General features: G+C 40.8%; 2 protein-coding genes across 2 annotated transcripts in view; one reads left to right on the forward strand and one right to left on the reverse strand.

Moving 5' to 3' along the window:
• Window positions 1-11791, forward strand: part of LOC124266627 (potassium voltage-gated channel subfamily C member 3-like) — a 28722-nt gene extending 16931 nt beyond the window's left edge. The window contains exon 2 of the mRNA XM_046701427.1: window positions 10488-11791. Within this exon, the coding sequence (XP_046557383.1) occupies window positions 10488-11324 (837 nt within the window). The 3' untranslated portion in view covers window positions 11325-11791. The remainder of the gene's footprint in view (window positions 1-10487) is intronic.
• Window positions 11792-21738: 9947 nt separating this feature from the next.
• On the reverse strand, window positions 21739-22572 carry LOC124266660. Its single transcript, XM_046701461.1, has 2 exons — window positions 22279-22572; window positions 21739-22041 (listed from the first exon to the last, which is right to left on the reverse strand). The coding sequence occupies exons 1-2, from the start codon at window positions 22570-22572 to the stop codon at window positions 21739-21741; spliced, it is 597 nt and encodes a 198-aa protein (XP_046557417.1).
• Between the last annotated feature and the right edge of the window lie 1907 nt (window positions 22573-24479).

Genomic DNA, 24479 nt, shown 5'->3' on the forward strand with positions numbered 1-24479 from the left:
CTGAGAAATATTCCATACGGATATACATCCTCATGCCTTCAGCAGCAATTTAAATCATTAATTTGCTGTTTGTTCGTTTCTCATTTATATATAGAATTCTGTGAATTCACATTTCTGCTGTTTGGTAGAACGATTTAACAGTTCTGCTTATCATCTCTTCCTCGCTTTGCTTTGGTACAAATGGGGCGAGGTACTTCATAACTAGCCTTGCGCCAAGGGTTTACTGCATGCATTTATAGTAATCCTATCCTTTAAAGAGGCAAGTCTAGATAAGCAGTCAGTACACAAGGACGACAGTCTATTATTTATATTTATTAGAAATTATCATTTAGCTATTAATTAATACATTAGAGACTCGAGAAGTCTACTTCATAACGTGACATCATATTTACTGGCCTTCAGACCATCACGGACGCTCCTATTACTGGCAGCAACTTGAACCTAGTTGCTTCCTCGATACCTTTAAGGTACAGATCTTACATGTAAAGTTACTTATATTACAGATGCATAATGCAGTACGTGTCTGAGGCATTGAGAAACATCCAGGACGTTATACCTTATAAACAGACCATGCTCCAGCACAGGCGCTCGTGTCTTAGCGAGGATTAAGGATCTTTGAAAAAAAATAAAAATATATAATGTATTTTTGAGATGACCCAAGCCTCGAAATGCTTCACAGTACAATATATCATGATTTAAATTGTACTGTGAAACATTTCGAGGCGGGGTCATCTCCAATTTGTTTTTATTTTGTTGTTGTTGTTGTATTTGTTTTTTTATCTTCAATCCTCGCAAAGACACGAAGGCCTGTGTTCTCCATGCCACGATTCAAGAGGACCGTGTTTTATTGATACTAATGGTGCTGTTTATAAGTAATCCACAGGGACAGATAAATATGATTGCTTTGGCTAATGGCTAATGGGCAGGGAAAGATATTGTTCTTATTCGATTACGGGTGTAATCATTACAAACTGGATATTTTCCTCCAGGTGATGTTTTTCAGACTCGTCAGTACTGATGACATTATGGAATTATCATTTGTTATGGGAATCATGCCATTAAGCTTTTAACTTGTATTGTTCTGGAAACAAAACGACTAACCTTATTGAATTATATTTTAGAAAGAGTAATCCTGTGTCAAAAATGCTATTATATGTTATGAAGTTTTGAAAGGAGAAGTAACACTTTACTAATTAAGTGCGCAGAATTATACAAAATCTATAGCAAAAATAAAAGTGAATTATTCTAAATCCATTCGTAGCTCCGGGCCTAGAACCATTACCTCAGCAGGGACAAATTTCTACACTTATGTAATTAAAAAATAGAAGGTCGTTATATCAATTTTACATTAAAGCTTTCCCCACAGGTACAATATTTACAGAGTATTACGGAAAAGGCTCTACGTTTCGCCTTAAATTGCATTATTGAGTCGTCATTATGCTTTAGGTTCACTCTAAAACTAGAAATCTAAATCAATTGCAAATATTAGGGGACATCAAATAATACATACGGAAAGAACAAAACCCTTCTATGATAATGAATACTAGCAACAAAACCCTTTCTTGATCACGAATTTCTTCTAAACACTAGTCTGGTGGTAGCGTGAAAATGGGTTTACCTCACGTTCAAGAATCTTACACTTACATAGCGACGTGCACAACTACGGAGGCTGGCTGCTAAACACATTTAACAGATGATAAGCAAAGAATAACCTTCTCGTGAACACCTGGTATTGACAATATCTGACAGCGATCCATAAACACACGTAGGGATTGAGTCTCTTGATCGATTCTACATAATATGTGTGTAAATGAAGATGATAGTGATGGTACCCGATTTTCGCAAAAAAGATCGATGAATCTTGTGCATTTGTTGCACCGGTCATCTCATACATGAAAGTGAAGTAAATCTTAGTCGAATTCACAATTTGATATTTTATCAGTCCGTGAATACATGTATATACTGAACCACAAAAGAAACGTCGCTTTTCAAAACCAAATGCAAGATTTTTTTCTTACAAAGTGGTGTTTTTATGATGATTGTATCCTTTTATTAACAATCATGTTTTTTAATCCAAATTGACAGTTATTACCAACATCAGTATGTTTTCTGATGAAAAAGCATATCGACCAAATGCACCTAAAAGGCAGATGTGGTAAAAAATTTCCGCCCTACCAATGAAAGCGAGTCCCAAACTCGCCTGAACTCATTTTTGTTTTGACACAATCGCCATGGTACGAATTTCGAGAGATCAGAGGAACCAAGTCTTGGGACGATTGCAAGTTGGCCAGACTACACGGAGGGTAGCCAATGATTTTAATGTTCATGTTAGGACAATCTACCGACTGCAGGAGCGGTATCAGGACACTAACAGCATCCACGACCATCCACGCAGTGGAAGACCTTCAATAACATCACAACGTCAAGACGACAGATTGTGCGCCACCATCTGCAGGGTCGCTTTCCCAGAGCAATGGAAAGAGCACGCCAGACCGTTGGGACTCACAACAGACCCATCAGTGCCGATACTCTGGAAGAAACTTCTGCTGTCACAGACCATGTCGTAGTTCTGTCCTCACCACTCATCATCCCCAAAACCGACCGCTGGGGAGCTCAGCATCAACATTGGGGTTATTGACAATGGAGAACTGTGCTTTTTTCTCATGAAATCCGATCTTGTGTTTCGACAGTCGATGGCAGAGTGCGAGTATGGTGAAGGCGTGGGGAACTGTTTCCCAATGAGTATATTGTTGAAAGAGACTCGTGGGGTGGTCCAAGCATCATCATGTGGGTTGCAATCGGTCTGAACCAGATAGTTAGCACCGTGGTGTTCCAGAATCTTGGTCCAGGATGAGGAAATGACGTGACAGCTGCTCGCTATAGTGACTAAGTCATAACATCCCACGTTGTACCACATTTTGGATGTTACAGAAATCACATCTTCCAGCAAGACAACGCTCATGCCCACACTGCCAAAGTAACATTGAACTTCCTAAGAAAACATGGCACCAAAACCCTACAATATCTTGCACTCACTCTTGATCTGAGTCCAGTAGAACACATTTGGGACGAGATTCAAAGAAGACTGAATGACCTTCACCCAAGGCCGACAACTGCTGCTGAAATCGATCAGGCATTTCACAGAGTATGGACACAAGTGCCTTTGCCCTTCATCAACCGGCAAATTCATTCAATGTACAGACGATGCAGCGCTTTCATCGATGCCCATATATGCCACACACAATACTGACTTTGGGGTATCGTAATGGTACCTTTTTTGGTGATTTTGTTTGTGTGAACTCTAAAAGTGATTCCCGATAATCTGTTAACCATAATTGTCAAGTTTGAACTCAATCTTCCGTTTCGATTGTTAATCAGAGTGAATTAAAGTGTGTGCTTCACGAAACCACTATCGGTGCGACATGTCATTTGTGGTTCAGTATATATAGGTTCAGACGCACAAACAAGTAAGCAAAGTCTGGAACACAATGGTCATTAGTGCATACATTTTGCCCACATTAAAATTCTACACAGATTTTATGTACAATTAAGGAAGAAGTCAAGCATTTCACATGCTGTTTTTCATTTTATTTGAACTTCCGGTAACTTCTAACCCGGACCTTCACGGGTTACAGGAACAAGGTACTGCGAGGGTTCGTGACATTTGACTTATAGGGAATGGGTTTTCTTCTGAAAACTTTTCCATTGTCTTGTTTGTGAATCTCAAATCTAGAAAGATGAGGTATTTATTTCTGGTGTTGTGGAGACTGTCTGGTTTTTTTAAAAGTCGACCTGTCATTTACCTACAGACACTGATATATTTATGGTCATCAGAGTTTGTGGCGAATGTCCATGGATCGAAGAATGAATGCGAATTTAATTTTACGCCGCATTTTGGCAATATTCCAGCAAGATCACGACGGGGTACACCAGAAATGGGCTTCACACATTGTACCTATCTGGGGAATAGAACCCGAGTCTTCGGCGTTACGAACGAAGGCTTCAACCACTAGGCTACCCCACCGCCCCTGATCTACCAACATGGATTACCCACACGTTTGTTGGGTAGGATACGTGTTGCCACAGTGGAAACGTTGCCATGTTTTGACAGCATTGCTTTATTTTGTGTCTGAGATAACAAAACGTAACGTATTCAAGTACTGCATTACTTTTCTTAAGGACATTCAGCCCATTATTCTTCTCTTTCGACCAATATTGTTTCCTACGCTTCAACGGCAATGATTATAAAACTGTGATCCAAATAGGTAAAAGTGTTTGCGTGATATTTTTGGTCATATTCAATAACTGACGATAGTTGCTATGTTCAACAATAGAGACGGCACATGTGATGAACAACATTGCTAATATGTGTCATAGGTGGTGGTGATGGAATTGGGTTTAACATCGTGCTTGAGAATATTTCGCTCATATGACGACGTGCATGCGTGTGTATGTGTATGTGCGGCTGCTTGTACTAGCCCAGACTGAAGCTGGTTTTATAGAGCTAGCCCACTGAGATACCACGCCGCAGTGAAGAATGAATACCCCACTCAGACACATTATACTGACTCCGAGCCGACCAGTCCTTGTCGTACCCATTAATGCCGAGCGCCAGGCAGGGACCAACAAGTACCATATTTTAACGTCTTTTGGTATGACGCGGTCGGGGATCGAACCCGATACCTTCCGCTCTCCGGGCGAACGCTCTAACCACTACACCACGGAGGCGGTCTGTGTCATAGGTAGAGGCCTACCTCGCTCACTTTCGTAGCGCGTTCCTATTGAACAACTTGACACGATGTTCATACAGGAACAAGGAGTGAGTGAGTTTATTTTTACACCACATTCAGCAATATGCCAGCTATATGGCGGCGGTCTGTAAATAATCGAGTCTGGACCAGACAACCCAGTGATCAACAGCATGAGCATCGATCTGCGCAATTGGGAACCGATGACATGTGTCAACCAACTCAGCGAGCCTGACCACCCGATCCCGTTACGACAAGCATGGGTTACTGAAGGTTCATTCTAACCCGGACCTTCACGGGTTACAGGAACAAGGTACTGCGAGGGTTCGTGACATTTGACTTATAGGGAATGGGTTTTCTTCTGAAAACTTTTCCATTGTCTTGTTTGTGAATCTCAAATCTAGAAAGATGAGGTATTTATTTCTGGTGTTGTGGTGTCTGGTTTGGCCAAACATTCCAAGGCAGTTGCAAGAACTGTTTTCATCACTCCAGACTGTAGGCTGTTATTGTTTGGAGACCCATCCGTTAGGACAAATTGCTGAAATCGTTTGTTGGCACAGAATATAGTCTTGTTGTTCATGCAGTCCCAGTTTGTTTGGACAGAAAAGCAACAAATCTTTAAAATTAATTGTATCGTTTGATCTTCATTCATTCTTACGGCGGCGCACTAAAGATACAGACACACTGACTTTTGCAGTTCGTTACCTTGAAAGAGAACCGAAGTCTCATTGTATTTAATTGGATCCCTTTCTAAATCAAATCCAGTTATAGGGCATCCAATCGGCCGACCCCATTTAAGGCAATTGGATGGATCGTACAAGTATCATTCACAGGACTGAAACATTGATTCATGTGGGTAGACACAGTTGCTGGTAGACACAAATGGAAAACTAATATAACTCTTCATGCAGTAGCTCTGCTGGTTGATGCCCGTTCTGTCTCAGCAAACGTACGCGCTAGCGCGCGTGTGTGTTCGTGTGTGTGTGTGTGTGTGTTCGTGTTCGTGTATGTGTGTGTGTGTTCGTGTTCGTGTTCGTGTGTGTGTTCGTGTTCGTGTGTGTGTTCGTGTTCGTGTGTTCGTGTTCGTGTGTGTGTGTGTGTGTGTGTGTGTGTGTGTGTGTGTGTGTGTGTGTGTGTGTGTGTGTGTGTGTGTGTGTGTGTGTGTGTGTGAGAAACTGTTCAGGCAAGTAGCCAAGTCTTCCTATACAGAACTGATGGTATAGGTCCCATCTGTGACTATTTTTCCCATCGATCATGTGCCACACTAGCATGTCATGTATGGTTCGAAAGCAAAACGCGAAACTTTATTTATGCCACCTCTGGCCGAAGCAAGCCGTAAAACTCATGTCTTAATCAATAACAATAATCGATGCCATTTTGATACATCATTTCCCGAGAGTACTCAGTTACTGCATCAAGGTATGATCTGATACCGTAAATATTTTTATCAGCTTTTGCATGTTGCCTAGTAACGTATTTTTTTATCCATACGGTTTCGGAAGTCTCTGATGTCCAGCAACAATTGTATTGATCGATTGGCCTTTGTGTATGGTAGGTAGCCAGTTAGAACAAAATGTGGAACGCATTGTGTCCACAAATGTGAAAGTACTCACGCACTCCATCACATATAGATGTACTCCCGTTAAAGTTATGCGCAAAGAATTAGATACGAGTAAAACAAGCAGTGTTTCCATCGCTCTTCAGGTCAGGATGTCCACTCCCAAATTGTACCTTTTGCGAATAACTTACGAATTTTGCGAATATCTTCGGAATGTTTCTGGTGTTATTTTATATTCTGTACCTTGCAGGGACATTGCCTGAGTCGAACGTAATGACACCCTCACCGTAGCATTCATTCATCGACGGGATTCTTAAAGGTGTTCATTTTTTTAACAGTAATTAACGTTGGATTTCATCATAATCTCATCGAAAGCCGAAACCATTCATGTCTCTGGCATTTCCCTTTGACGAAATCAGTGGATACTGATGCTTCCATGGGAAACATGATCGGGTCGAATCATTGAACTTGGCACGGTGAAAACCATCAACCCTGACACATGAAACTGCAGTCCAAGATTAGTCTTGCTCGTACAAATCCAGCACATGATTTCCATGAGTTCCATATTATAAGAGCAGGGAAATTACAGGAAACAATCTTCCTTTTCGTGGATGTAACCATGTGAACGTGGTTTGCCTGCTATAACTTCTCCATCCACCCATGACTACGTGTCTGCATCATTCGTCACGTGTACACAGCAAATAACAGTGTAAGTAAAACAAATGTGATGTGTGTAGAAAATACGTTATGTTATTACAACTCATCATACCCCAACAAGCGTGTCTCTCGCATTGCCGTTTTATGTATGTTTACAGACGGTAGTGCATTTACAGATCCCATTTACCAGAAAGAAGCGTTAGGTCTTATTACATCTGTACGCTGAGCATATAACTGGACAGAAAGAAACGTGTTTACGTTTTGGATTAGATATCCAACTCAGCGAAATAGATGGGAGTTAGTTTTCAATAACAACCATGTGTCAAAAACATGTGAGTAAATGAACAGTATATCATCAACGACAGTGTGTATAACATTTACGCTTTTGGCGAATGCACTTGATCTTAAAACGTTAACTACAACTTTCTAAAACTTCATCTATGATGAACCTGGTATAATAATGAGGATGAATATAAGCACTACGGAGATTGTGGCTTATAGATCATAGATTTCAGTGCTTTTAATAAGAAAATAGAAACTACAAATCTTTCACTGTCATGAAGACACTATTGTACCGCTCCGACTAGATGATCATTAGCAAGTATTTATGACTCTCTATCAGTGAGAGTATCTTACCCGTCAAAAAGAAATGCAAAGGCTAACCCGGGTTCGAATCCCCACATGGGCACAATGTGTGAAGCCCATTTCTGGTGTCCCCCGCCGTGATGTTGCTGGAATATTGCTATAAGCGGCGTAAAACCAAACTCAGTCAGTCAGTCAGTCGATGACCATGCCGAGTGTCCCTCACAGAGCATCAGACTATACAAATACGTTTTGTCAAGGTTTCCATTTCTGTTGAGACGTACACGAGAACTGTCAGATTGGCTGTACGATACATTGCGAAATGCACATTCACAGTAAACACAGCAACTGAATGCTTCATATGCATGACTGTTCTGTGTGTATCGCGCAAGTTTCCATCTAATATATAATCCGATTCGTAGGATGGATTCTACTTTCAGCAGAGATGACTTATAAATATGGATAGGATATTTTTCTCTTTCGTATTTCTCAATTTTGTAACTAGTCTGGGGAATATCAAAAGAATGTCCTCCTGAAACGCCATCAGTTTTGTTAAGAATGTATTTATGCGTAAGCTACAATCGGTGTATATGCTATAACCATTAAATGGCAATTGGCTTGCGATGTGTTGCAAACCATGGCAGGATCACAACGTAGGTTTTGTTTGTTATTCGTACCCTGTAAGTTTACACACATCCATTCCGTATCACTGCTGATGTTGTCGTATATTTGCTTGTGAGGAATTTAACCGCTTCAGTGACAACAAATGATGCTGAACATGCACAATGGTAAGGATGATATAATCAGACCTTGTTACATTACATTTCAGGTTTCCACACGTGTAATCCTAAAGTTTAAAAACGGAATACATTTATGAAACTGGGGTCTAGATGATGCAAATATGACAGTTGCTTGTATAGATACAATATATTGCTATGATAAGGACTCACAATGTGTCTGGTAGTGTCACATTCATTGCAAAGCATCTGAACTTTTATATCATTCAATGTTAATCATTAGCTTAAAAATTGCTTTCTCAAATTCACGCCAAAAGTTGCGAAATGCTAACACCAAGAGCAGGGCGTGGTGTAGTCTGTCTCACAGTTCCGGAATCACATTATTTTCTCTAATGCCTAGTCCTCCATACCATGCTGCAACCTTAAATGAAGGTTCTGAATCCCCCAACTCTCTCGGGTCCATTTTCAATTTAAATGGGTTCATTTGTTACTATCAGAATAATATATATTCAGGGACGTGTCTAGGCGTGCTGGTATATTGCTCGACAAGCTGTCTTGTGGATAGGTTGACTTTCTGAATCTGATTCCGTACTGCATATAGTAGTACATTTTCTCTGGCTTCTAAGATTTCTAATTTATATCAGTGGCTATGTAACCAACACTGAATGAATGTAAAAACATCGATATACCAGAAGCTTAAGTTCATCTTCGTGGCTACATTGTTTGTGTGTTTCTCGTCAACAAATTATATCGACATTAGTATAGCAGGGTCAACGTGAGGCAAAGATTACCAACACTCTGCTAGGGGGTGAGGTTGTTTATTTTGGTGGGATTTTAGATCGTTAAACGACACCCTGTAACAATATATATAATAATATAATATACATCTCACACAATTCAGGTGAGGTGAAATTAGGTTTAACGTCGTGCTTGAGAATATTTCGCTCATATGACGACGTTTCTGTCTCTGTCTGATCTCAACCGTGAGATCCGAGCTGCGAGTATTCCGCACATGCATCAACCGAATATATGCTGTCTTGTTCACGTGACGTCATACGTGGGCGACTGACACCGAGTTATTTATGCCCTGCTGTAACATTTCCAAAAGATATGTTTCGGTGAATTTTTAATAGTTTAGAACTTCCGTGTGCACTCTTCCTGTTTGCAGCAGGCCATCGGCGTTGAATATTTGCTACCACCACCTAGATCCCTGATCTTTTACAGCTAAACACAGCTGTTTTGAAACTGAACAATGCTTGTGTGTGTGTGTGTGTGTGTGTGTCCCCAACAAACACACGAACGTTTACATTAATTCAATGAGATGTCTTCAAGAAGATATAAGAAAAAATGGAATATTTAATTTCAGAATAGATGTATATCTCTTTTAAACTTTATATGAAGCACATTAGATTTTTCAGCCAGTAGATATTCAAACTGGACAGTCATTTCCCTTAGGTATATTTGATTTAATTCATTCTCCGTTTATCTTATTGTCTTTTCCACGTACCATTTATGAATATGCATTTGCGCTACAACCTTCGAAACAAACTGAGCATTAATGAAGATTGAGTATTCCTGTTAGGGTGTAAATGCGTAAAAATCGGACGTATTATAAAATTTGTAAAGAATTCGTAGAGTTTCGAGATCAAATGAATATTTATGTTGTTAAGTGGGTCGGATCGCGGACCTTAATAGCCATTTGCTTTTCCTATTGTGTTATCTGTATCACATTCTTGATATATTGCCTCTAAAACTATCCCACTCTGTATTACGAAGAAGATGGGGTATCCTAGTGGATAAAGCGTTCGTTCGTCAAGCCTGAGACCCGGGTTCGATTCCCCATGGGTGCAATGTGTGAAGCCGATTTCTGGTCCCCGCCGTAAATTTTGCTGGAACATTGCTAAAAGCGGCGTAAAACTAAACTCACTCACTCTATCACAAAGTAAGCAAAAGTCTGAATATTGATGACTAAATGACGTTACATGAAATGATGCCGACACACCCTATTTTTTTACGTTCGGATATTAATGGACGACGTTTCTTCGGAATTCACAGTTGTTTCTCGTCGACTATGAAATGATTATGAATAATAAGCGACTCTTTTGAAAATCTGCACGAAGCACAGAGAACGTTAATTCCTAAACATATTGAGAAGTAGATCGTGTATTCACTATGACATAACATGATACGTTTTACTTGTTTCAGTTGTGGTTCAGCGTCTACATAATAATGGTGTCTGTTGCCGTCGTCACCGCCTGTCTCAGCATGTCCCCAGAGTTGCGCATGCCCATGGAACATCTAGATCCGGACTGGAACAGCTCCTCCATCTTGAATATGCTCCTGAACACGGAAATGAACGCAGAAATCTACTTCATTGACCTAATATGTCTTCTCTTCTTTACACTTGAATTTTTACTCCGTTTGCTTTTGAGTCCCTCGAAGCGATCGTTTTTCAAGAGTCTCCTCAACGTGATGGACCTGGTGTTAACTGTCATTATGTGGTGCTCTGTGATTCTGGATCACGTGCCGGCTATTGAGCATGCGCAAGTTGGCCACACCGTCATGAGAGCGTTGTTTTGTCTCAACATCCTGAGAGTATTCCACATAGGTAAAACGTCGAAAGGAGTCAAGCTACTATTGTTCACGCTGTCGGCGAGTATGGAAGCCTTCGGTCTCCTACTGGTTTCAATGACAATGGCTGTTGTTATTTTCGCAACTCTTGTTTACTTCGCGGAAGTATCAACCAACTCGGACGCGTTTGAGAACATCCCAGTTGCGGTATGGTGGGCAGTTGTTACCATGACGACTGTTGGATATGGCGACTACTACCCCCAGTCATGGACGGGATACATTGTAGGAATTATGTGTGCATTGTCTGGTATTTTACTGTTGGCTCTACCGATCGCTATCATTGCATCGAATTTTAATACATTTTACTCAAACTTATCGTCAGCCGAACAAAGGGTTCGCCGTAAAAGGCTACAACAATCGGAAGGACGGATGGACGACACAGAAAAATACATAGACGGACCACACAAATAACCAGTTAGACAAAAAGTGTGTGTTTTAATGATTTAAGTGGGTGCGTGTTCTTTCATCCGTTGTTGTTAACACTGTATTCAGCAGTATTCCTGACATATGACGGCAGCCAAGCACCATCGAGTCTGGATCAGACTACGGGACCCATCAGCTCGTATCTTTTGACCAGCATTCGTTCTGACGAGGACCCACCTCTGGGCGTTATTATTATCAAGGGGGCGTTAGGCATTATATTAATTATTTTGGTAGAGTTCGGGTTTTGCAAATATACAACTGTCAGTGGCGCTTACTCTGTTCGGGTTTTGCAAATGTACAACAATCGGAAGCGTTTACTGTTTTCGGGTTTTGCAAATGCACAGCAAACGAAAGCGTTTAGGGTGTCTGGGTTTTGCAAATGTATAACAATCGATAGCGTTTACTGTATTCCGGTTTTGTAAAATTCATGTACAGTAAAGAAGAGTTTTGGTTTTCCAGATGTTCCACAGTCTGTAGTATTTACTAATTTTGGTTTTACAAGTGCATAACAAAACATTACGTAACATGTGTTGGGGATATGCAATTTTACAATAATATGTACCGTTTACTGTTTACTTTTGAAAGGATACAACAATCCAAGGCGTATTATCAGATTCCATGCACAGGCCCTCGTGTCTTTGCGATAATTACAGGTTGGGATTTGTTGGTTTTTATTTTCAGAAGAACACCCCACTATATGACATGTATTGTACTGTGAAGCATTTCGAGTCGGGGGTCATCTGAAAAATATTAATCTTTAATCCTCGCAAAGACACGAGGGCCTAGACCTGTGGTTCCGTTTACATCAACCTACAGCTTTTAGGGAGTATAGGTTTAACAACAGTCAACAGTCAACAGAGCCTTTTGAGGATAGGTTTTGCAATCGTACAACAGTACAAGGTTGTGGAACATCAGTTAGACAGTGACGTTTTTCCTTAAGGAATCCGCCATCTATGTCTACAATGTGAATACCTATTTTAGGTCAGTTCTTTTAGATTTGTACGATTCACAATTCTCTCATTGTTTTATTGAAACCTTTTTCGGGGACCCTTTTTCATTACTATTTTACTAGATTCGTATATGAACCATGCACTTTCACAGTACCATATCTACAGTTTTATTGCGCTCTCTCTCAATAACGGGGTGCAAATGGCTCACAATTTATCAAGTTGTAATTGAAATCATATATTTTGCCATGGTAATACATTGGGCTGCTTAACACCAATGGGAATTCAACAAGAATTGAAAGGTTTTGAAAATATAACGTGCTAACAAGATAGGTACACTATTAGAGAATCCTAACACTGAAATGTTCGTTATAACCACCTAAACCGGTGAAAACACGCACCTAGAAAGCAGTCATGGCCCTTATTACCAAGCCTGGGAGTACATGTTTCCTTAACATTGTAACTGTGTTCTTGCAAGGTAGACTAACTCATCCCCAGCAAGTACGCTGCAGGATAGAACATACTTCAGGAACGCAGGATACACATGAAACAAAATGCCATGAAGTGACAAATACTTTCAAAGCGTCTGAAAGTTCAATCATAAAACACATGTGACATCTATTTAAGGAGGAGTGAGTGAGTGAGTTTTGTTTTACGCCGCACTCAGCAACATTCCAGCTATATGGCGGCGGTCTTTAAATAATCGATCCAGTGATCAACAGCATGAGCATCAATCTGCGCAATTGAGAACCGATGACATGTGTCAACCAAGTCAGCGAGCCTGACCACCCGATCTCGTTAGTCGCCTCTTACGACAAGCATGGGTTACTGAAGATCAATATTTTAACCCGGATCTTCACGGGTAATCTAAGGAGGAAACATGGTTTGATAGTTTTCCAACCACTAGATATAAACCATTATATAAGTAACTAACATTTTAGGCAACGTCATGTCTTCAGAAACACTGTCTTATCCTCAAATAGATTTAAACTGGACATATTTCAACATACTGAAAAATGAAAACAATAATATAAAGAATTAATCAGCTTGTATGGCGCTATTCGTTATTCCAAACTAAAAATCGACATTATTTGCTTAGATTGTAATTGTTTAAAGGCAGAAAACTAAACAATTTTCAAATGTACTTATTATCATTCAATCGTTTTGGGGTAATCGGTATACATTTCCAGTCCACCCAGCAGTGAATAGGTACCTCGTTAGGATGAGAGGGCCACAGTAACTCGGTGAGCCTTGTGGCAGCAAGAGTTGTATACTCCCCAGGGAGTTGAGATTGATGATACGATGTGCCATTGTGATTGACATCCAATGATCGAGGGAAAATATACCAGCGCCCTGAGCATGCACTAGTTGCGTGGATATGAGCTCTATATAAATATCTTATAATAATAATAAAAAATTCAAGTAATGATAGTGTACTAAATATCTAACATGAGACTAACAACATAAATTCTGGAAATGATATAACTGTAGCTCAATGTCAAGCCAATCGAAGCGATAGAGATACCCCTTACTAGGATGAAATGTTCCTTGTGGTTGTTATTGATGTTATGATAATGTTTTTATTGCCCAAGTGTAAGTCTGTCCTATCAAATACAGAGTGACATTACTTTGTAAACTCCGAAACGTGAATAAACAGTAAGTGATGGTGACAAGGTTTTAGTTAGAAATGAAATGTTCGTTACATCGTTACTTTCTATTTCAGATGACTCTCAATTTTAAGTCTGTGGCGGTTCTCTCAATTCAAGAAACATCATCAAGTCATGTGATAATTGAAAAAATGGTATCAGAACTTCACAAGCCATAGTTTCGAATACCCTTGTAACGAACATTTCAGTAACGGAGCTTACATACTCTGGCAAATCAAGCAGTAAGTTACTATTAACCACACACAATCTTTGAATATGTTTGTCTTTTCTCATCTGACATACTTCATGTTCTAAGTCCAACTTAAACTTAAACTATGTGACAAAGAGCACAATTCCCTATTTTGGCGGTGCTAAAGAACATATCACTTATATTTCTATGATTAGCACTGTAAATATAACGATAACATCTCCATACATGTCTGTTTAACTGTCATCAGGGTATGAGCATATGCTAATTTGTATACATGATAAAACCCTTGGCACAGGAATGACAACCAAAACGTTTTATGTGTGGCGAAGTTCCATATTATGTCATAACGTTATAGCTTTATAGTTTTCATGACGTTATAGCTTATGAACACTGCGCTGTTCTTGCCACCTTCCCTTCAACCGTGAACACTGAGGGCATGTAAATGTTTACTGGTCTCCAGGCTACTTAAATGAAACATAGCAACAGTGAAGCCTGTTCCCTAAACACCCTTCTTATAATAATACATAACGAGGCGTATTATTTAATACTAAATGCCATATCTCAAATGACTGAACTGTACGTCATACGAGAAGCAGAGGATGGCGTGTTTGAACTTCATATGAAAGGACAGATGGCTGTAAACACAACTTACCCAGCTAACACACAACGTTGTGGGAAGTTTGTAGATTGGTCACGTCATGACACAACGTTGTCACAACGTTAGTATTACGTCATTTCATAACGTTATGTCAACGTAATCACAACGTTGCAAATTTACGTTGAGGAAACGTTATGCTTTTGGCTCCTCACAACGTGATAACAACGTTTCTTATAACTTGATGTCACGATAGTCTGTACAACTTTTCACTTTGAGATTCTTTATTCACTATTCTGCTACAGCTTCAGAAAACACACGACCAAAACAACATGCAAATTGACGAATAAACATTGAAGTGAATTTCTACTTTGTTTTTTATGTGCTGTTCACTATTCTACTATTAACGCTGAATAGAACGTTACGACAACGTAAAATACGTTAGCATTAAATAACTTTAACCTTGTGGCGACGTAAAAATCACGTATCACAACGTAAATGGTAGTCCACAGAATAACGTAACAACGAAAGCATAACGTTGTGGCAACGTTGTGACAACGTGAAATTGTTAGCTGGGAGATACCGGTTTTGTCACTGTTATATCACATTGTATTATGTGCATGTACGAGAAACAAGTAAGTACACTGAAAGAACCTAGTTCATTGATGCTTGGCATTTATATTGCCTTGGTCTGGTTAACTCGTCTTTGTTGTGGGCTTGGCAGTACAAAAGGTGCATTTATTGTTGATTTCTCGTGGTCTTAACCACAAATACTAACACGTGTTCATTAGTGTACTGTTTGAATAAAACAGTCAAACAGATTTGCGTGGAACTTGGATGTGTCGAACTAACACTTGTGTCATTAGTCATAATTAATTCTCGAATAACAATCAAACACCCTTGCGTGGAACTTTGATGTGTCGATCTAACAGTTCTGTCATTAGTCATAACTAATACTCGAATAACAGGAGAAGTCCCTTGAACTCCGACACGACGATGTTTGACGTTATGAAGATGCCAATATATATCTATCGTCTCTCAGTAAACCTTCCGAAACATTGGACCCATTGTCATGGTTCTCGCAATCTCAAAGTACCCGCCCTTGATTCCATCGGCTGCGCTACTGGACCTAGCACCAGTCAGTATGAGAGTTACAAATGTGGCTCAGTCTTGGCGATATCAACAAAATGGCGGTTTTGAGAAGGCGAGAACTTCATTGACATCGAAAATCTCATTGTTCATATGACCATTATAGCTGGCAGTGACAAGTTCATTACGTTGGATAGATTGGTAAAACGTATGACACTATTTTTCATGCACACTTGTCGGACATGTCAAGCTCAGCAGATTATGTCCATGGAAAGTGCTGACATGAGCAGGTTGTTGTTCTGTTCATCTGCCATTTAAAGCAGGCAGGACTGGCAAACTGGGCAGAGCCGGCAGACAGCGTGAAGAGCGCGGACAGACCAAAAGAAAGGCAAGCCAGGGACTTGAAGGGATGAACTGAACAGTCAATCTAGCCCCTCTACTGCCCAAATGTCACTTCGCCGCCTTCCTGTGGTAGCCTCTGTCGGACTCTCCAAGCTGTGTGCTGACTGGTTGCCCTGCCCTACAAGTTGTAAATAGAACAGCCATTCTTTGTACGACACTACGCCTCGTGTTGTCTCAGGAGCCTCGGAGGTGTTACAAACGTCAAATGTGGTCAAGGAAAAGCTATGTCAGATCGTGGGAACCAGGTATGATGGATCCAAGAGTTGTTACCGAACAGCGATCCCTGCAGACATAGAGGCTTGTTTAGATCATTCATGTTTCAACTTGTTTTTCCTTATGAAGATTAATATATTTTCCTTGTTACACATATGTAATTACGAGTGAGTGAGTGAATGAGTATGGTTTTACGCCGCATTTAGCAATATTCCAGCAATATCACGGCGGGGACACCAGAAATGGGCTTCACACATTGTACCCATATGGGGAATCAAACCCGGGTCTTCAGCGTGACGAGCGGACGCTTTAACCATTAGACTATACCACCGTCCCCGTAATTACAAAGTGAAAGATGCATAATAATGCATCTAAGGTGATGTATATACGTACATACTCTTGCTGAATAAATTGTGTTTTTATGAATATCTTCATTGTGTGTACCACGACCTCTTCGTTAACAATGCCTGTATATTTGTAGCAGATGTTTTCCTGCTATACAGTACGAAGACTTTGAACAGAGAACTAAACTGTCGATGCTTTGTTACCTTTTTATTCAACTCGCCAAAAAATAACCATTCAACAAGGATAGGATATACGACGTGCCCTTGAGACGGCTGCTGCAAAGGAAGCCACTGTGAAGGAGGAATTAAGATTTGAATCATTAACGATATCTTCTTTAACGCCCATTATGTCATCCGAGTTTTAAATCCAACGTTTGATACTAGCCTTGCATTGGGACAATGTCCATTGAAATATCAGGGAACATGATCCAAGGAACAAAGGTATATGCAATTATTGGTTCTTTATTGTAACGTGTTCTGGAGAGACTTCCGCAGATGCACTGCCAGCACATGCTGAATGAATAGAATACGAGAATATTTATATCGACTTGTCACCTTGTTATCTTTCAGAAAGAAAACCCCACATATCAATATGTGATCTGTTCCGCCGTAAGCCATCCTTAGAATTGTTTTTTACACAAGAACTGGTAGTCAAGGAGATGCATATTCATGTGTTATTCACCCAGAGAAGCTAGTCAAGATGATTCGCTTACATATAGATCCACGTTGGTTTCTACGTTAATGTGTTATCGGACCAGCGTCATTGCCCGTATACCAATCATGTTCCTACTTACCTGTGGTATGTAAGGGGACATTACAGGGGAGCTGGAAAGGCGATCTCTGGGCCTAATTTGTGTTTGTATATATTTTGCGAGCGAGTGCGCGCATGCGTGCGGTTTTACGTCTCTTTTAGCAATATTCGATGACACCAGAAATGGGCTTTGCACATTGTACCCATATGGGAAACGAACCTGGGTCTTCGGCGAACGCTTTAACCATTAGGCTACCCCACCACGCCTTAAGTTCTGTGCATTAGTAGGTCCAAATTCATTGTTAATATATATACATTACCCGACGCCTTATCGCTGTAAGGAGCTTAGGCTGCCGAGATTGGCGAGTCGTCAGTTCACATTTTAACGGGGCATATTTATCCAGTGGTACGCTCATTGAAAATATATACTCTAAGTATTTTACACATTAGCTATTACGGAGATCAACATCAAATGATCTGTGAATTTCCATACATAACATGAACGGATTCATACCTTGTACAGTATGCATCGCCGCTTCCAAATTGTGCTTATCACGTCTACGAACAATATTTCGTTAGATTACAGGTTTCCGACTTCATGTACCTGTTCGGAGGGCTGTGATCACTTGGGCCGTAACGAGGGGCGTTGCGTCACACAGGCAGTGCTTGCTGCCGGAATTATTTGCACTTGGTCACGTGACCAAAGTAACGTGATCAAAACAAAAGGTCGGCTGTCATTCACAACATATCTTGAAGTCGCGATATTCAACTGTTATTTGCGCGATTGCGTGTAACAGCATTTATATAAAATAAATAATATCTTTGTTGAAGTCATTTGGTCCCTTTTTTCATACCCCCCTTGTTTATTTTAAAAATTCCAAATTAAATAGACTAATGCTGACAATCATACATGAAATGTATTCATACGCGTGACCCCTGTTACGACGGCGTACTGCATTCGTTCTGTTAGTTGAATTCTGAGATATTATTTTGCTAATGTTGGATGTGTAATACATAAAATGCTGAACGATGTCCCGTGTAATACCATAGTTCGCTCGTTAGATACCAAACCATTCACTCGTTTTATAAATATGGTATTACACGGGACATCATTAAGTATTCTCTATAATTCTACGTTTGTGAAATGTTTTACAACTGTTATAGGGACTAATTCAGGACAGCCATCGTCCAAATATTTAAAAAAATAAAAACCTATGTAGTCAAGACATGTGAGAGTTTATTGTAATTATTTATGTGACGCTAATCTGTATTCTATGTAATCCTTATCACTTCCGCATTGTACATTGACATGTCAGGCAATTAATTACTGTATATGACATTTAAAACCCTTATTGGCCATTGCCCTTGGCCGTGTCTGCCATCACATCAACTGGTCAAGGAAGTGCTATTGTTTTTCTAATTGTCCATTTTGAATCGTCGCCTGTCCATTGTTGTCAAAAACTGTATATATACTTACTATGCTCACGTCTATACGGAAGGAAGAAAAACAGAGTACGAGTCCAGTATTCCGACTGTCTGTAGGAACGACCACGAGCAGGAGAATGCCGCTCGTAGGACACGCCCTGGGGTTGAGCAGGTACTCCGCTCGCTTGTGTATTTGTTTGTCATGTACTAAAGAAGTTTGAACTCAACGTATTCCTTCGTCTTGTCAACGTATTGTATTAATTATGAGCTAATTCCCCAGTCGACGCATACACCACGCGTTGACACAACTGTCGATGCGATAATAGACACAAAACGGATGTTCTTTAGTCTCAGAAAAAACGATTACACGGGAATGTCAGCATTTGAGTGAGTGAGTGAGTCTGTTTTAACGGCATTTTGAACAGTAAATCCCCTATAGCACGGCACGGATGCCTGACGGGGGAGTAAAGTGATGCATGTCGGACGTTTACCTTAATGGTACTTATGTGTACAAAAAGGCAGCGGGGAACATATGTCTGAGCGTTATATTCTACAGCAAACGGCATCTTGGACTGGAACTTCAGCATTGTGACTCTAAACTGCCACATTTAGAAAGAAGACCAAACACGAAAACAGATGTGATGGTGGAGCCGTGAGCAGCGAATCCTGATAGGCGTACACAATCTTTGGCCAGTTTAGTATGTCAGCAAATCAAACTCATACCACTCATAAAATAACTGAATAATAATCACAGACCACTAAGGTCAACCTAAAGGTCACACACCTGACCCGGAAGGGGACTCATTCAAAAGGGGGGTTGGGCTTTACGTTCAAACACTCCCAAAGATTGTGTACGTCTATCAGGATTCGCTGCACATGGGCTCCACCTTCACATCTGTTTAGTGTTGGTTTGATCAAGGACAACGGTGGAGTTGTTTGTAAATGCTCTTGTAAACAATTTTGGTAATGTAGAAAAATGCACCATATGTCACAAGTCAGCAGAGATGTCAGCCTGAATCGTCTGCGTACTATATTGGGGCGGTGGGTTAGCCTAGTGGTAAGAGCGTTCGCGCGTCACGCCGAAGACCTGGGTTCGATTCCCTACATGAGTACAAGTTTGAAGCCCATTTCTGGTGTCCGTGATCGCCGTGATATATTGCTGGAATATTGCTAGAAGCGTCGTAAAACCATACTCACTCACTCACTGACAATGTCAACATGACATTTGTTGACTCCCGACATACCTGGGTGACCCTTTTAATTATGACGCTAAGTATATATGCCTGAACTATTGATCAGTAGATGTTATTCCCAAGTGCGTTTTGGGAATATCCAAGAAATGAACAGCGTATTGAGCTTGCATTGACGAATTCTTGTCATTCCTATTGAGTCACATCGATCTGAACCAGTTTGCCCTTTTTAGCCACCTCGATCTGAACTAATGATTGCTACTTAATTGAACTGTCCTGCTACACCAGAAACAGGTCCAGATACCCGATGACTAATTACGACACGGTAGGCTATAGAAAAGATCAACGTTGTGTTTGTTTGTACACAGTTAAATTGGTACTTACCCGACCTTTATTGATTTATACAATGTATGTGATCCGTGAATGCCTCGAGATATACTATTCTGTGTAAGAATGCCCCAACACACACACACACACACACACACAAAGCACAAGCGCGCGCACGCACGCACGCACGCACGAACGCACACACACACACACACACACACACACACACACACACACACACAGCACAGCACAAGCACAAGCTACAACTTCGTCGGTTATCCGAGCCCAAGGTCTATTCATTTCACCAAGAATCAGCAAACTGATGGACATTCAGTTCACTGTGTTCTGTAGATGTCGACACTACCATCAGTGGCAAGGTGACCATGGAGAAAGTACATTTCATACTGTCGTGTTCTTCAGTCCTCCTGGCACCGTGTCACATTCTAATGTGGTTTCGAAAAGGAAAGTTTGAACAAAAATCGCTTCCATAGAACAGATTTGTGGAACTAGATAAATAAATGACAACATACGATCTATGAAAAGTTGATCAATTGTTTTGGAATACTAAGACTATGTTTGCAAACGATAAAGGCAATACAACTATCTGCGATCATGATGTCAGTGCACTCGATTGTCCAGGGTTTGTCACTGTTGAATGTCTTGACAACCCCGTGTCCCTTCTCTAAACACAGGAATTGTATAGTAATTGAGAAGCAGACAGGAATTCGGTGTTTTAAGTCAGGTATCCAATCTGCTCTTGACAATGCTATGAGACTTAAATCGCCCACGTTGATATTCAAGTACTGCAGCATATTAGAAAAGGTCACTTTACGAAACGTCACAAACGTTAGAGATGTCCGTTGTTCACCTACAGCCAAGGGAGGTGACTCTATATCACACTCCCAGTCTGGGCACATGCGCGCCAGATATTCTACGACCGTTTCAGTCATTTGCTGACATTTGCGATCAATACCTGTTGTAACGTGTGTGCACGTGTGTGTACGTGTGTGTGTGTGTGTGTGTGTGTGTAAATATCAGAAAATCCCACTTACACGAAGTAGTCAAGAGTTACAACCACATGAAATATATACTACCAAAAAAAGAAACGCAAAACAAGATTTTGGTTCAATTGTTAAGGAACATTCAATATGTTAATGAATAATGTTACAAAGGAGGAAATGTGCAGCATGGACAACACAGAAGTCGGGGTCATTACAACAGGGTTGAAATGTCACATTCAAAGGTCAAGGTCATCAACGTGGTCAGTATCGCGTATGCCCACCATTGGCATCGAGAACAGCCTTGCATCTCCTTCCCATGGACCCAACAAGGGTCTGAATGACACGTTGGGGAATGTTGGCCCACTCCTCCTGAAGTGCTTGAGCCAATTGTTCTAGTGTCTGCGGCTGTTGTTGACGTTGACGTACACGTCGGTCCAACTCATCCCAGAGGTGCTCTATAGGATTCAAATCCGGCGATTTTGACGGCCAAGGCACAACCTGGACGTTGTTTGCCTGAAGGTAAGCTGTTGTGTGTCGAGCTGCATGTGGCCGGGCGTTGTCATGCTGAAAAATGACATTGGCGTTCCGGGTGATGGAGTAGAACGTGAGGTCTCAGGATCTCGTCTGTGTACCCCCGAGCCGTGAGATTGCCCTGCACACGAACAAGATCCTCCACCGCCGAATCTGCCAACTTCGTTGTTGACGCCATTGACGACGTCGTTGACGGTGCTGTGCTGTCAAAATGACCCCACGAACAGGACGTCGAGCCCAAAGTCCTGCTTCTCGCAATCTGTTCCTCACTGTCTGTGCCGATATCCTACGCAGGCCCGGAATGTTGGATGCTGTAGAGGACGCAGTCGTGGTTAGATTCCGTAGATGACGTAACCTTATGTACCGGTCCTGCCCCCTGGTGGTTACAATTGGTCTGCCGGATCTGGGTCGATCACGTGTGGTTCCTTGGTGCTGATATCGGTTCCACAGTCTCATTAAGGTGCTTGGCGCCACGTTGAACACTATGGCTACTGCTGAAAATGATTCACCAGCTTCCAAACGACCGACAGATTTGTTCCTCTCTGCTTCGCTGAGTCGGGGCATCTTTCCGGATCTTTCTCTAACTTCAGTAGCAAGTGACAATCAAACAAAAACCCAGCCTTTTTATTGCTAATGCAAGCATGTTTCACGTGCTGTACATTGGTGCGTTCGGGAGACATGGTAAGCAAGTGACTGCGTTTTATTAAATTGTGAATGTTCATATGTTTGGAAAAAACTGAACGAAATTTCAAACTCATTGCCAAAGGCATTATTGATTGACAACAGTAAGTCTCCTTTATGAATCAAAGATTTTTAGATTTTGATCAAGAATATACGTTATTTTTGCGTTTTATTTATTTTGCGTTTCTTTGTTTGGCCAGTTTAGAATGTTAGGACAGACTCGAGTCAGCAAATCAAACTCATACTACTCATAAAATAACTGAATAATAATCACAGACCACTAAGGTCAACCTAAAGGTCACACACACCTGACCCGGAAGGGGACTCATTCAAAAGGGTGGTTGGGGTTTAAGGTTTCAAACCTCACTGTTAAAATCGATTAGGTCACACAAAGGTCAGACACTAGTGTGATGACGTCATAAAAAGAAAATGACTATTTACACTACGCCCCCTCCCCCCCTTTAAACAAATGCCAAAACAACTACTACAGTCCCTATTGCCATATAACAATTCATAATGTGTCTCAGAGGACGCAAAGCCATGCATGTAATTAGTCAGTAACAAGGCGAGCCAGTTGGCATCTTAACATTAGTTCAACGTAACGGTGCAAAACATTCATTTCAGTGTCCAAATCCATGTGTGAAGAAAGCCAACAGTGACGAAGATCGTTCCTCTTACCAAATAACTACTGCAACAATGGAGAATGACAGCGCAAACACCACAATAAAAGCGATTCCGCGATCACCAAGCAGAACTACGCGCCCACAACTAATTGCTCAATGCGCATTCTTCTGCGACAAAGCAGGGTATATGCCATAATGTTTGGGTGCCTAAGGTCAAAGCATTATTATTTATACATAATTTCAGTAACATGCAGTGGGATCGGCTAGGACACAACTTAAGGAAGCCTTATTGAAAGATCCATTCTCAGGGCTCTTGTCCTAAACGAGTAATTGCTGTTTAGTTTAACTACACATGTGGTGATTTTTGCTGCGCCAAATGTAGATGTTGTGCTAATGATTTCAATAATCATCATTCATTCGCCGTTACTAGTCGCTTTTCTGTTAAATTTTATTATTTTGTGTCGCTGCTATTAACAATCCAGACCATTGAAGGTAGAACGGTATGGGTTTAATGCTTATACCATTAGCTGTAGTGACAATAGCATACACTGATCACGGTCATGTTGACCCAAGGACATTGCGAAACTGATATACGATAAGGGACAACATTTATTTACCTTCAGTGTTTCGGAACGTTTAACACACGGCATATTACAACAATCAACATGCATTATATACTAGTACATTGAGCGGAATACCTGCACTGACACCACAGGAAGAGCCGCTGATTTGAGCCTTTCAGGACGTAGAGTAAGCACAACGATACAGGCATTTAAATAGGAGATTCCTAGATAAGAATTATAAAATAGTTCAAATTGCCAACATTTCCTTTTTGAACACATTTTATCGGGATATATGTTATCCCCTTGACATTTGTAAATGTTGGAATCTTTGAAGACGTTTCAAAATTTAATTTTCATCATCTTGAAGGGTTTTTAATAAACTAACGCTGCTACGGTTCGACGACCGCTGAGCCGATAGTTGATTGTTGTTTTTAGAGCGCACTCATCGTGACGCTCGGCAAACGAAGTATACCCATACCTCCTAATTTTCAGGGAAATAAAAACTTATACCGACTAAATACCTGACTGCCCAGATCACCTACGAATTGCAATCTCCGAAGCCTGACGTCTCACTGGAATAGTCTAATTTAACCTATAAAGGTTT

The sequence above is a fragment of the Haliotis rubra genome, unplaced genomic scaffold (assembly GCF_003918875.1).
Source record: "Haliotis rubra isolate DU_JTF1 unplaced genomic scaffold, ASM391887v1 Scf127, whole genome shotgun sequence".
Classification (NCBI taxonomy): Eukaryota; Metazoa; Mollusca; class Gastropoda; order Lepetellida; family Haliotidae; genus Haliotis; species Haliotis rubra.

Coding starts and splice junctions, on each gene's coding strand:
- LOC124266660 (XM_046701461.1), bottom strand. CDS start 22,572: ATGCCCCGACTCAGCGAAGCAGAGAGGAACAAATCTGTCGGTCGTTTG. Junction 22,042..22,278: donor GTAGGATATCGGCACAGACA/GTGAGGAACAGA, acceptor GTCATTTTTCAG/CATGACAACGCCCGGCCACA.